This window comes from Sciurus carolinensis, chromosome 6 (genome assembly GCF_902686445.1).
Source record: "Sciurus carolinensis chromosome 6, mSciCar1.2, whole genome shotgun sequence".
Classification (NCBI taxonomy): domain Eukaryota; kingdom Metazoa; phylum Chordata; class Mammalia; order Rodentia; family Sciuridae; genus Sciurus; species Sciurus carolinensis.
Genome location: NC_062218.1, coordinates 112295352 through 112308719, shown reverse-complemented (window position 1 = coordinate 112308719; position 13368 = coordinate 112295352). Strand labels below are relative to the sequence as shown.

Here is a 13368-nt window from a genome sequence, read left to right as displayed (position 1 = left end):
ATCATTGCATGATCAGTTTTTAAACATTTTCATCATATAAAACTGAAACCAAAAACCCCTGTACCCATCAGCTATTATTCCACTTTTTCCTCATTTACCAAACCCTAGATAACCAACTAATACATTTTCTGTCTATATAGAGTTGCCTATTTGGCCATTTCATACCGGTGGAATCATTCACTATATTCCCACATTATTTTGCTCATATCTCTGTTATTACCCCTGCATTCTGTCTGTGTTTGATGGATTTGGTGGTCCTACATTTGATTTCCTCTGCAGACTAAGAGTTCCTACATTGCCATCTTTTCATCCACAGCAGCGCTAAGCAATGTGCCTGGTACATCAGTAAATATTAAGCGGAATAAAGAGAATTCGCATCCAAACACAATAGTGTAGGCTGTAATATTATGTTTGGAAATATGAAAACAAAATGATTCCCATCTGTGCTGAACCTTATAGTAGCAATGAGATTATGTAAAGACTTTGCACCTGACTGACCTCTAACAAAAGTGGTAGGCGATGAAGTTTACCTTGGGAGTCAACTTTCTTTGCTTTCTCACTCTTTCTCCTTTGAACCTTCTGACTCCTGGCCCTTAGCCATGTGGTATACCTGTTTTAGTAGCTGGTCCAGCACACCCTCTACCATCTTTTTACCCCTGCCCCGCTCCCACTACCATTAAAACCATCATCAGGTTTTGGACTCCTGGGAATCAGAGATCCAGGTTTAATCCTACTTCTTTTTTAAACACCAGCTACAAATATTGAGAAAATTATTTCACTTTCCCAGTCTGAAAAATACAAGGATGATGTTCAGTAAAGGCACCTTTAACTCTAAAAATTTATGTTCTTTTATAGCAACTCACAGGATAAATTCATAAAATAAGATTTGTGACTCATATTCTTTATTCATAACATCAGAGTGAACGGAACTTATGAGAAAAGATAGATTAGTTGGAAGGTTTGTGTCTATTGGATAGTGACTTTCAGGAGATGCTTTAACCTTAGAAACACTTTCCAGATTAATGTAAATGAATTTATTACATCATATCCTTTAGGACAGTGGCATGTATTTTCTTTAGAGATATACTTAGGTTATAAAGGAGTCTTTATTCTGCTTACTCCTCCTTTCACCTTTATTCCATTCCTAGGTGTAAATCCAAAGAAAAATATATTTGGGAGAGGAAAAAACCAAATGACTACAGTTAATGGCTCTCAGTAGTAAAGCCAAGTATTTACAAGTGAAAGCAATGAGGTCCATGGCATTGGCAATGGGATTTAGATGGATTTAGGAACTAAGGCTGAAACAGGAGCCTAATTAGAGAAGATTCCAGGGTCATCATGTCAGTCCTCACCTGTCCACCAAGCAGACAGACTGTCCACAGCTTTCACTTCAAAGACATGGCCTGCTCTTCTCATTAGTGCCTGTTGCCTCCCAGTTCTTGAGGGAGAAGAGACCTTTTGCCTTTGCAGTTTGATGTGTCTATAGCAGGGTACTAAGTGTGGGTGGAGATTCAGCTTCTATCTGGCCTCAAAAACAAAAAAGTCATTGAAAACTTACTATAAAATATTTAGTGATTTTCTTAAAGAGAAGTAAGAAAAAGAAATTGTATTGTATAGAACATCTTTAAAAATAAAAAAGAAAGGAAGGGCATGCATAAAGAATCTCCCAGGCATGGGAAGATCACAATTATGATGGGTCTTTTGTATCTATGCTTGACAGCCAAGCTATTGAACATTTGCTGAGGTGGACATCTGTTTCCTGTGTTTTTTCCTAGTCCCCTTTTGGTATGTCACATGACTTTGTGTCTGTAGCCTGCCTTGATTTTCCATGTGGAGTCTGTTGGAAGCTCAGCACCTAGAATAGGTGGCATCTAAAACTGAATAAGGAAGTAAAGATGAAACTGGGGTGGGATCTAACTCGGCTGAGTTCCAGAGGTGTTCAGGGTTATTGTATATTTCACAGTGTTTCTGTAGCTTGGTGAGTTGTGACATCAGAGAACATCGAGTTCCATGGCTCTCTTCTCCTTCTTGTTTCCCTTTTCTTCCGACCATTTTTTGGGTACTTGGTAAGGGCTATTGTGGATATAGACAATCCAGAGATGATAGAAAAAGAATAGGGGGCAGAGATGGCACTTGAATGACAGAATCTAAAACCGCATGAAGCTGCTATATCACAGAAGTAGAATTTTGTGTTCTTTTCTTTTAGAGTGCATTCCAACAGTCTTTCCCACCATTTAGGCCATTATTTGACTACAGGATTCAATTCTCAAAAGTGATTCCATTTACTTGAGCTTTAGCTGAGAAAAAGAAAATCACTAGGAAAGCAAATTCCCCCTTCCAATTCCTAAGTAACTTTCAGCAAATTTGTTTTCTGCTAATGACCCACACACATTGTGTTTCAGATTTTGCCCAATTGTTAGTCCAGATTTTTATAAAAATAACCCAGGTTCTTATAAAAATAGTCTGTATTTTTAAAATATCAGCATTTTTTTCATTTATTGTACATAACTGAACTTCCTTCAAATTCCTTTCATAAAAACACCAAATTTGCACTTTTGAGGAACATAAGAACTTTTATATAATTATCCAACAATCTAAAAGCATTTCAAAGCAGGTCCCCTTTAATTCTGTATATAAAAATATACTTATTATCCTTTTTCAGAATTAAAACAATAAGAACAACAAAAAACAATGGATTGAGATCCAAGCATATGCAATTCTGATTCCTAGCTCTCTAGAACATATGCTTAATTATACATTTATTTACCCATTTTAATAAAGGTTATCTTGAAACTGGAGCAGAAGTGCTAGCTAGGCATTCTTGTTCAATCTTTCTTACTAATTCTTACCCTTACTTTTTAAACCAATCTTACCTTTCATGTGGTATAAGGGAAATCATTTGGGGTCACCCTGGGGTTAAGACCCAACACAACTACAATGGAAATCAAATTTTAATCTGAAGCCTCATGGTAACTATGCAGATCAAAGAAATAGTTGGTGGAGAGAGAAAGATAAGAGTAGAAAATGAAAAAGAGGATAAAGAAAGAAAAAAAATGAAAGACTGGAAAAGAAAGGGAGAGCAGAAATTGAGGCCAGTCTATAGAATGTGTGGAACATCTTCCTTTCATAGCCAGTCCCTTCCCCAATACATGTGAAACTGGGTGGTTCCTATCAAATCCAGCTTTGTGGGAACCCAGAGATTTTCAGATTTTCAAGCGCTAGAATTAATTTTGTGGTGATGATATCTTATATGAATTTCCAAGATGTAAACACAAATAAAGGAAAATTTTACCAATATAAATTTATCGTGAAGATTAACTTTATAAAATTCCCTTAGTAAAAGATTAATTATAGAGAACTACACTATTAAACAGACACAAAGATTTGAACTTTGAAGATTTGGATGGCACTGTTTTCTTTTCTTTTCTTTCTTTTTTTTTGTCAGTCCATTATGCCATATTCATACAAGCACAAAACAAAATTTGAGTAATCTCATTCCCCAGTACTTCCCCTGTCCCTCCCCTCCTCACTCCCCACTCACATGTGTACACACACTCACACATACACACACACACTCACACATGCACATGTGGTTCATTGTGGCATATCTGTACATGGACATAGTGGAATTTGGCAGATTTCATTCCCCAGTACTTTCCCATGTCCTCCTTCTCTTCCTCCCTCTCAATCCCCTTCCTCTACTCTATTGGTTTCCCTTCTATTTTCTTGAGACCTCCCTCCCCTCCCCCGCCTTTTTTTTTTGCCTTTCCTTTGGATCTCTTCATGTCAAAGATCAAGATTTTAGAAGTGATCATTGTAGATATAGCTATGTATGTATTGCTATATATATTTTTTATATATACATATTTTATGTGTATACAATACACACTATATGTATACTATATATACACTAGTGAATAAAATGTATAAAAGAATATATCATGACATGGAAATATTTTTCCTATTATATCGAGAAAAAAAGCAATTTGAAAATTTTTTTATTTTTATTTTTATTTTTTTCTAGGAAGAAAAATAGGGAGAACAATTCCTGAAGGGTTCTCCATCCACAAGAAAGTTACTAGTTTGTGGAACTAAGATGAGGTTTCTTTTCCTTATCGGTACTTTGTATTTGGGCAGGAAACCTGTTTTCCTTTTTAATAAGACATACATTAATGAAACACATCTAGAGCACAGAGCTTTACCCCATCCTTAAATAACATTTTGAACTATCTGAACCCCAAATTCTTCCAAGTTGCTCTCACAATTGCTCATATACTCAGATATTTTGGAAAGTGTCTAACCAATATGAGAGGGACTACGATGGAAGATAAGGTCAGTGTATTTTGATCCTTTTCCTGTCATCCAGCTGAACTCTGCTTTTGTAAATCAGTTCTCAGACCATTCACTCATGTTTGCAGTGATATCCCCTTGCCTTCAAGTGCTAGATCATGGCTGAGACAGTTACTATTGAAAGAGAGTTGAGATTTAATATTTTCTGAAGACCTGGATGACATTTGTCTAGTATTTTCCTCAACAGATAAAGACTATGCAGTTCTCCTGTGTCATAGTTGTGAACAGTGTCTTCACAAAGAAAGGTGACTTTTTTTTTTGTGGTGGATGCATTACATGAAGGGAATCACCTCTTGGTCTGCTCTGCTGGTATCTTGCTTTGTGGTTTGTTTCTACACATATGCTCCTCCCCAAACAGGATATATTTGGTGCTCTTTGATAATTTTCTCTTTTAAAAAAGTGGATTAGGCAATTTTCCTTGAAACTTCTTTCCTAATGTAGCATGAAGTAGAATTAAGCAAGGAGAACTGGAGGAATTTATTTGGAGATATCAAAATAAAAAGGGAAATTGTTTAGTTGTACAGCAGACTGTAAGAGGACTGAGGAATGGATTGAAGAAAATTATCAAGTATGCATGTTGTTTTTAAGTGACACTTGAGCCTAGGATGTGCAACAGCTGTGTTGTTGGCTTTTTTTTTTTTTTTTTCTTGTGCCAACTTTCTTTATTTGATTGATTTTCTCTCTGACAGCTCACTGTGCTGATAAATGTGTCCATGGGCGTTGCATTGCTCCAAACACCTGTCAGTGCGAGCCTGGCTGGGGTGGGACCAACTGCTCCAGTGGTAAGTTTCCACCTGTTGTTGTCTGTCTTGGGGATGTTTTTACTCTATGGGCCCCTTGTCTGCAGATTACCCAGAGCTATGGTTTCCCTCTTCATCCCAAACAGAGCATGGTGTGCATTCCAAATCCAATTCATTCATATGCGTTCCTTTTAAATACATTCATGTAGTACATACAGAACTGTTGTTAATTAGGAACAATGGTACTTGGAAAAAGATATTTTAATAATCTGATACTCATACTTTCATGAATATGAATGTGTTTTCTAGAGTAGGGTCCAAAATTTAGATTCTTTACTTTAGGAAGGTAATGTTGGGTAATACAGCTATTGTATTCTTTTGTTTTTAACTTCGTTTATCTAAGACACTTTCTTAGTGACTAAAATTTATCACCTGTTGGTTTTAACTCAGAAGTAAAATTGGTATTTTTGATACTAATATATCAATTTGTATTGGAAATAATGAACATATGTTCAGTAAAGTTTGGGGAGATAAATTTGTAATAAATGAAAATTCAAGAATGTTTTGATACTTAACTAAATAAAATCATAACATGGTGTCCAATCTTTCTTTGTTATGCTAGAGTTGTAATTCTAAAATGATACAGGCAGGCTGTACCTAAAATCCTGTATTTATTATTATGCAGATTAAATGATGGAATGTCATAGAATACAGTTGTTTTCCTAAATTTCATAGTTAAAATTTAAGTCTTCTAGCTAACTCATTCTGCCTACATAATCACGTCCACTTCCTGCTCTTCCTTTTTGGCCTTGAAAAATGTAAGAGGAAAGTGAAGTGCAACTAAACTGTACTGCACAAAGCATTACATACATAAAAAGGAAATAATAGTTTTTTTAAAATTAGCATGTTCCCATGATAGCACCAATTTTTCTTCATTGCTACCAAATAATTTTCTGAGATTAGTCTGAAAGGACTTTAAGCTGTCTAGATAAACTGGTTTTAAGAATTTTGCTTGCTTACTGTGGAGTATGGGGGTTTACTCTTGACCTTGTTAGGACTGCTCGTTTTGAACTTGTGCTCTCTTGGCTTTCCCTGAAGCAGCATCTCCAGGGGAAGCCCTTGTGCTGTCTGTGCACAGAACTCTTGGTGTGAAAGAGCCCTTTTATTGTACCTTGGACAGGGACAGGGAGTGTATGTGTGAGTGTGTGTATGTGCGTGTGTGTCTTTCTGCTCCTGACAAGCTTCTCAATTCCAGTGGGTAACTGCCTTGCAGGGTTTTGTTTTGCTTCTGTTGGAAAGCAGGAGGAGAGTGGGCATTTTGTTCACATGCCATTGAGGCAGAATGTTTGGGATGTGGGATTTGGCTCATGTCCATCTTTCTGGCCTCAAATGCAATATTGCTTTCATTAACTTTTCCAACTTAAAAATCAGTTGAGCCCAGACGTTTTAGAGAAAAATAACATTATTATAAAGCAGTGGGATAGGAGAGAGTACATGTATTCTTTGTTTGAAAAGTGAGGTTTGTTACTAATTCCAGAGCAAAGAATGCTGTGGAATAATTTCAGTCGTACTCATACTTTGTTTGCTAAAAATTGTAGCCTACCTCAAGCTCAGAGATCAGACTGAAGAGTGTTTGTGTGGAAAACAAAAGCCTACATTGGTTTTGGACTCTAGAACTGATTTGGGCCTTCTAGTAAAAAAAACAAAACCAAAAACAAAATCAAAAACAAAACACATTGCTTTATTTTAGAGTTTACTGACTTTTGAATGAAGACTCCAGAGTTCTGAGAACATATGCTCTTTTAATACTGGAATATGGTAATTAAACTACTTGTAGTGTATTCTCTACAACTCATGTTTTGGCTTTATAATGAACAAAAGCATAAATAAGCGTGAACAGATGTCTAAAGTCTTTAAAGAGGTTCAGAGAAAATCATTTTTGACACCTTCTTTAAGCACAAGAGAATGCTGTTCTGAGCTGAACCACTACTGGGTTTTGTTACCTGGATTTTTGTCTATGGAAGTTACCCCTATCTCAGAAAATGTGCTAGGTCATTTACTCTTGGCCAGGTAACTCTGGAACAAAATGTATGTTCTAGTCACTGACGATATATCAGAGTTAAAACTGCCTAATTTCTAATAATTCTATTTCTATTTTTCCTTCTCCATGGTTACTCCTCTGCATAACTTGATGATGTATGTTAGATCCATAAAATGACTGCTTTTATAATTAGTCCCACTCTTGGTATCTATTAAGGTCCAATCAGGCACAGAAACTGCAGTCTTTTTTTTTTTTTTGAGTAAAGTTTTTATTTTGAAACAATTTTAGATTACAGCATTGTTGCAAAGATAGTACAGAGAGTTTCTATATCTCTATACCCGATCCCGATGTCCCCTATTGTTAACCTCTTAAATTTCCATCAGTTTGTCAAAACTGAGAAACTGACATTAGCACATTGGTAGTAAATAAGTTCCAGAAGTTGTTTGAATCTCATCAGTTTTTCCACTAATGTCCTCTTTCTGTTCCAGATTCCCACCTAGAGTACCATATTATGTCCTATGGTACATCTCCCCAGTCTCCTCTCTCTGTGACAGTTTCTCAGTCTTCCCTTGTTTTTCATGATCTTGACACTGTAGATGAGGGCAGGGCAGGTGTCCTGTGCAGTCCCCAATATGTGCTTCTCTGGAGGGGGATGAGTTCTGAAAAGTACTTTGAGAATTAAGTGTCCTTCTCATCACATGGAATCAGGATAGTCACATGAGATCCACCCATGATGCATCACCTGGTTACCTTCACCGCTTGGTGACGTTGTGTTTGTGAGGTTTCTCCACATTAACATAGGACTTTTCCCTATGCTATTCTGTGAAAGCAAGTCACATAATCTACCCTCAGGGGTGAAGAGCCCCCTTCCATTTATTGAGGAAGGAACCTCTTCCTATAGTGTTTGGAATTCTTCTTAAAAAAAAAAAAGACATGTTTCTTTTCCTCCATTTACTTAATAATTTATATCAGTTTGGACTATGTAAATTTATTTGAAATTTTGGGTTATATGACAATATTACATTTTTTATTTTGTTGCTCAAATTGTTTCAGTCTTGGCCCATTGTGTCCTTTGGACATGCCTGTCCTTGTGAATTTGAGCACTGCTTTCCTTTCTGTTACTATAAGATATTCCAGATTCATGATGTATTTTTCCTGCCTTAGTCCTGGAATGGGCCATTTCTGAAAGGATCCCTGGTTCTTTTTATTGGAGAATGGTATTTTCAAACCAAGATCTGGGTGCTGGGTGTGCCCATTGCAACTGAGACACACAGTAAGTTGAAAGGAGAAAGTTTGATTAAAAAAAATTATTAACTATAAAATGCGATTGGAATAATGAGGGATTGAATGATGAGGTAGATTGAGCTATAAAATTCAGAAATAGCAGATATAAGGAATAGCCACCACCCCTACAGTTCAGATGGACTGGCCAAAAAGGAAGTCCCAGAGAGATGTGGTGTAGACCTCATTGAAGAGGACACAGCCACAGCTCACTGGCAGGGAGGCTGTTGCGGTACAGCTCTAGCAGAACTTGCTGGAAATCTGCCCTAAAGGATGCTTGAGAAAGCTCTTCATGGAGTGGTGTCTCACCAGGAGCACTCTTTTAAAAAAGAAAAAAATGCCATAGGGGAGAGGGAGGGCAGGTGTTGACTGATGGATGCTGCTGGCCATTGTACTGCAGGATCTGGATGCTAGAGAAGCTTGTCCATGTTTCAAGATCTTGGTGCTGGAGCAAACCCTGTGCTGCAGAAACAGAGCACCGGAAAAGCTGTAGGTGCTGGGGAGCAGGTCTCAGAGAAGCCTTTGACATTGTACTTAGACAACAGGAGTTGGCTGCTGAGCAAGCACACTTGGACCAGGATGGAAAACTCCTTCCTTCTGCAGTGTCTCTCCAGCGCCCTCTGCTGAAAATGCTTAACGTTCAACCAGCAGGCCAAGAAAAAAAGATTTAAAGGGCCCATATACACTTTTGTAGAACAGGCAATGAAGGATAAATTTAGAGCTAGAAGGCGACAAATCGATAGCTGTTGCAGGCTGCACGTTTGGTTACTTGGCTTCTGTATGTGTTATTCTATACGCATTTGAATTCCTATACACCAACAAAACAACTCTGTATTCCCACTTGAAATAGTTACTAATTTTATAAGTGAACATGTTATTATTGTCTTCTCAATATAAGGTGATGCAAATCCCATTAGTTGTACCCATTACTAGATACATTAATGTTTTTTCAAATCCAGTCACAGTTGACTGAATATTCTGTTTCCTAGATACTAAAGTTAACTTGCAACAACATGTATATAAAATGAAATGAAAAGGGAAAGATAGAGAAAATAGAAAATAAAATAAATACATATGCATAATAAGCCATGAAAAAATATTAAAAGATACTATTCACCTCTTCTCTGCAGTAAGTAACTCAAGCTATAACTATGGTTTCTATGGCTTCCTTCTTCTACTCTCCTTCTTCTATTCAGTATTTCCCCTGTACTCATCTAGAACCTTGGAAACTTGAAGTTCTTTACCTGGTGGATTGGCCAAAGCTTCTTCCAGAAAGGTTTGAGTTTCCACTTGTCCTGATTTTTTTTTGGTTGTTGATGTTTTCTATTAATCTCAACTACTGGGTATGGAAGCATTAGGGTACTCCACAGGATCCCTGGGGTCCAATATGTAGACCTTATGTACAGCAGCAACCCAATTTCCCCTTGGTGATCAGGATCATTCAGTCTGCCAGAAGAGTGACCCAGTTATTGACATTAAGAATCAAAAATGGTCAGATGACAATAAATTAATAACTATCACACTATTTTCCTTCTAAAATACATGGAAGACTGAGAGATTGGAAAACATTTTCAAAGTTTCAGTTTTATAAAGGCTTCCATTTGAGACTTTACCATGTCGATGGAAAAAGGTTTCCTGTCTGTGAGATAGTTGGTGTTCCCAGGTCTCAGTGTATTCTCTGTATAAAAAAACCAGATGTGCCAGAGAGCTGTACAAAGTTTGTTCTCCTGGAATGAAACCATGATTTACTTGACTATAGTCAGACATATTGCCTCTTTTTAAATTTAATTAAAATTATTTTTTGAAAAAGCACACACATATTTTTACTTTTATTGGCATCCTAATGTGTACCCTCACCTATATGAATGAATGACATTAATCTATCTTACCTCTCTCCTTCTTCCCTCCCCCTCTTTCCCTCCCTCTCTCTGTTTTTTACCTCATCAATCTATCTGTCCAAGCATCAACATCAACCTTCCATTCCTCTTCCTCCCTCACAGAATGATAAACAACTCCAGGAGGGCAGGGGCCATGTGTTATTAATCTCTTTAGCCTCCATCATGCCTGGCATATGGTTAGAGCATAAAAATGTTTGTTCCATTTAATTAGATTGTGATTCTGTACAATTCAGAGGTCATTCATGTGTTCATTTTGTGAACTTCCATTGAGTGATTGCTGTGTTCAGCGTATCATGTTGGATGCTGGAGATGAAGGAGCAAATGAGGGATAGTTCCTGGTCCTACAGAGCCCATACCTTGGGAGAAAGGTAAAAAGTGTGAGGAAGAGAATGGCCCCCATTGAAGAGGTAGATTGAGGAAAAATTAAATGGAGTTGGGTAATGAAGCCAGAGGTTTTGTGAGGCAACAAGAGCAAGAAGGACTTAGTATAATACTGGGAGGGAAAACCAGATTACTATGGGGTGGGAGGCAATGAAAAGAGGATGATAAAGTGTCAACTACCACTCCAGAAACTTCTCTGAGAAGCCACAAAAAGGGAGCAAAGAAATAAAGAAGTAAATGTAAGAAGTAAGAAGTAGATGTAAAGTCAAGAAAAATTTTTTGTTTCCTTTTATTCGTGTTTTAAGATGAAAATGACTTAGAGAATGAGAAGATGGTGAAAGAAAAAAGGGAGAGACTGGAGACTCCTTTGATAGAGGGGGTCATTTAATAAGGGAACAAATCTCCTGAGAAGACAGCTGGGAGATGGGTCTGGACCCTGGCAGTGATGGAGGCGTTAGCAAGGAGCACTTCCTGTTCCCCGGCAGAAGGAGGAAGGGAACAGTAACTGGAGTGGACGAAGATCGGTTCCTGGGTGTCTGGGGTGTGGGGGCAATGGAGAAGAGGACCTGAGGGAGTTTGTATTCGATAACTTTTCTTTTCTTGGTAAACTGGTAGGAGAGGTCATCTGTCGACACCTAGGATGTAGAAGTTGGGTCACATCGATGGTTTTGGAAATGGAAGTTCATCTTTACTGAGCATTTGGTGTTGGCCAAGCATCATTGTAGGAGTACAGGAGTACCTCATTTAATGCTCACAACATACTGTGAGATGGTTAGAATTATAGTTCCTAGTCTATAGCTGAGGAAATGCGGGCGTGCAGAAAAATTGACCTACCTGGGTTTATATATCTAGCAAATGGTGGAGCCAGACTCACATCTCATGCAGAGCCACTAACTTTAACACAGTGGTACACTGTCTTCCAAGTTGGAGAGGAGGTTTAGTGAAAGCAACCAGAGTCAGCAACCAATCACAAGTGGAATAAGAGCAGGAGGCGGGGGTGGACAACACCAGACAAGTATTAAAATTAACCTCCTGAGAGACACTAGAGATGATGAACCAATATTAGCACCAATCTGGGCTTCCCTCATTTATAATATCAAGAATGTTGAGCCAGATTACAATCACGATATGTTTCAAGGAAGTGGTTTTATGTGTGACTTACTTTAATGAATATGTATATGTAATTCCTGAGACCTTTATTTGTTTTGGAAACCCTTTGGACCTTTCGTATGAGTAGTAATAACATATTTGTTTTCTTAACCTATATAATCCTACTTATAATGTTCTAAGTGTCTATAGAGAAATTTATTTCTCCTCTGGCTATAGGGCACGAATGGGGGAGTCCTAAATCAACCAGCAGTCAGCAGTCAGCAGCCAGCAAGTAGTTTTCAAATGCTTATTCCCCAGGCGCTTTGTTTTTGACATTAGTACCAAATAGAGGAAAAGATGGGAATTAATTTTGGTCTAGAAAATCCAAGCTGGGGTTTTATTTGGTCACTAACTGCATTTCTGGTCCTTCTAAGTGGTGAAAATATGCCTCGGAGGCAAGACTATCTCCAGCTTTTTCAGGTACAACCTCAGAAACACTGATAACCTTTTGTATAAAGAAGGCAAGCTGTGTGTTGTGGAGGCAGTAATAAGACTTTGCCTGCAGGGTATTTGGGTGGAGGAATCCATTTGAAATGTATTACAAGTCAGAAATTGTAAGGCACAAAGAGTTGACATTCCTCAGCAAGGTCTGCCTATAGATCTAGTGCCTGGACACAATAGTGGGATCGATGTTGTCTGAGGAGAGAAGACCCTGGAAGTCCTGTCCTCACAGCCAACCTTTAACATGCCCATCGCCCTGTCAGAATGACTTTAGAAATCAGCTTGATGGAGCAGCAAGAGTTGGAAATTGTTTGGGTTCTCTCGTGTGGTGGGGAGGGGACAGACACTGATGATAGGTTTGGAAGGACAGAGCTTAGAATGGTTCATCAGAACAGCCCTGAAGGTAATTTTATTGATGGATTGTCCAAACGGTTTGATAAAAGTCATAGACAGAAAGTTCCGGCTTTGCCTTTCTACCACCTGGAGTGACTGAGAATCCCTACCCCATTCCTCCAACCCTGTCTTGGAATGAATGCTGCCTTCCTTTCTGTGATATTACTGTACTTCCCTTCCCACATGCTTAAAATAAGAATAAGAGGGGCTGGGGAGATAGCTCAGTTGGTAGAGTGCTTGCCTTGCAAGCACAAGGCCCTGGGTTTGATTCCCAGCACCCAAAAAAAAAAAAAAAAAGAGAGAGAGAATAAGACATCGTTGTGGACATCTCTTCTTCTGCAGGAAACACTCACCCTTAGCTGGCACTTCTTTGTCCACAATTGCTTGCCAGGAGGTTCTCCAGACAGAAATGTTTTTTTTTTTTTTTTTTTTTTTTCCTTTTTTCATTATTTCCAACCTCTGATCATGGATGTCCAAGCCAGATGAATTCATGTCTGGTTTATACTGCTTCTGGTACAGTGAAAATACTATAGACGTTTACATTACTCATGCTAGTGACTTTGTATGCAGCAGTTGGACTATCAAGCTATTTAACTGCACTCCACATCATTTATTGATTTTTTTTAACTTTGTACAATATTTGTTTATCAGAACATCCTGTTGGTTTAACTCTAAAATCTAACGAAATCTAACC

At 38.0% G+C, this 13368-nt stretch overlaps 1 protein-coding gene across 4 annotated transcripts in view; it reads left to right on the top strand.

Annotated features, from left to right (window-relative positions):
- Megf10 (multiple EGF like domains 10) overlaps positions 1-13368 on the top strand; it is a 168186-nt gene that overhangs the window by 79749 nt on the left and 75069 nt on the right. For all 4 annotated transcript variants that reach the window (XM_047556736.1, XM_047556735.1, XM_047556737.1 and 1 more), the window contains one exon: positions 5040-5132. In XM_047556736.1, coding sequence (XP_047412692.1) covers positions 5040-5132 — 93 coding nt within the window. The remainder of the gene's footprint in view (positions 1-5039; positions 5133-13368) is intronic.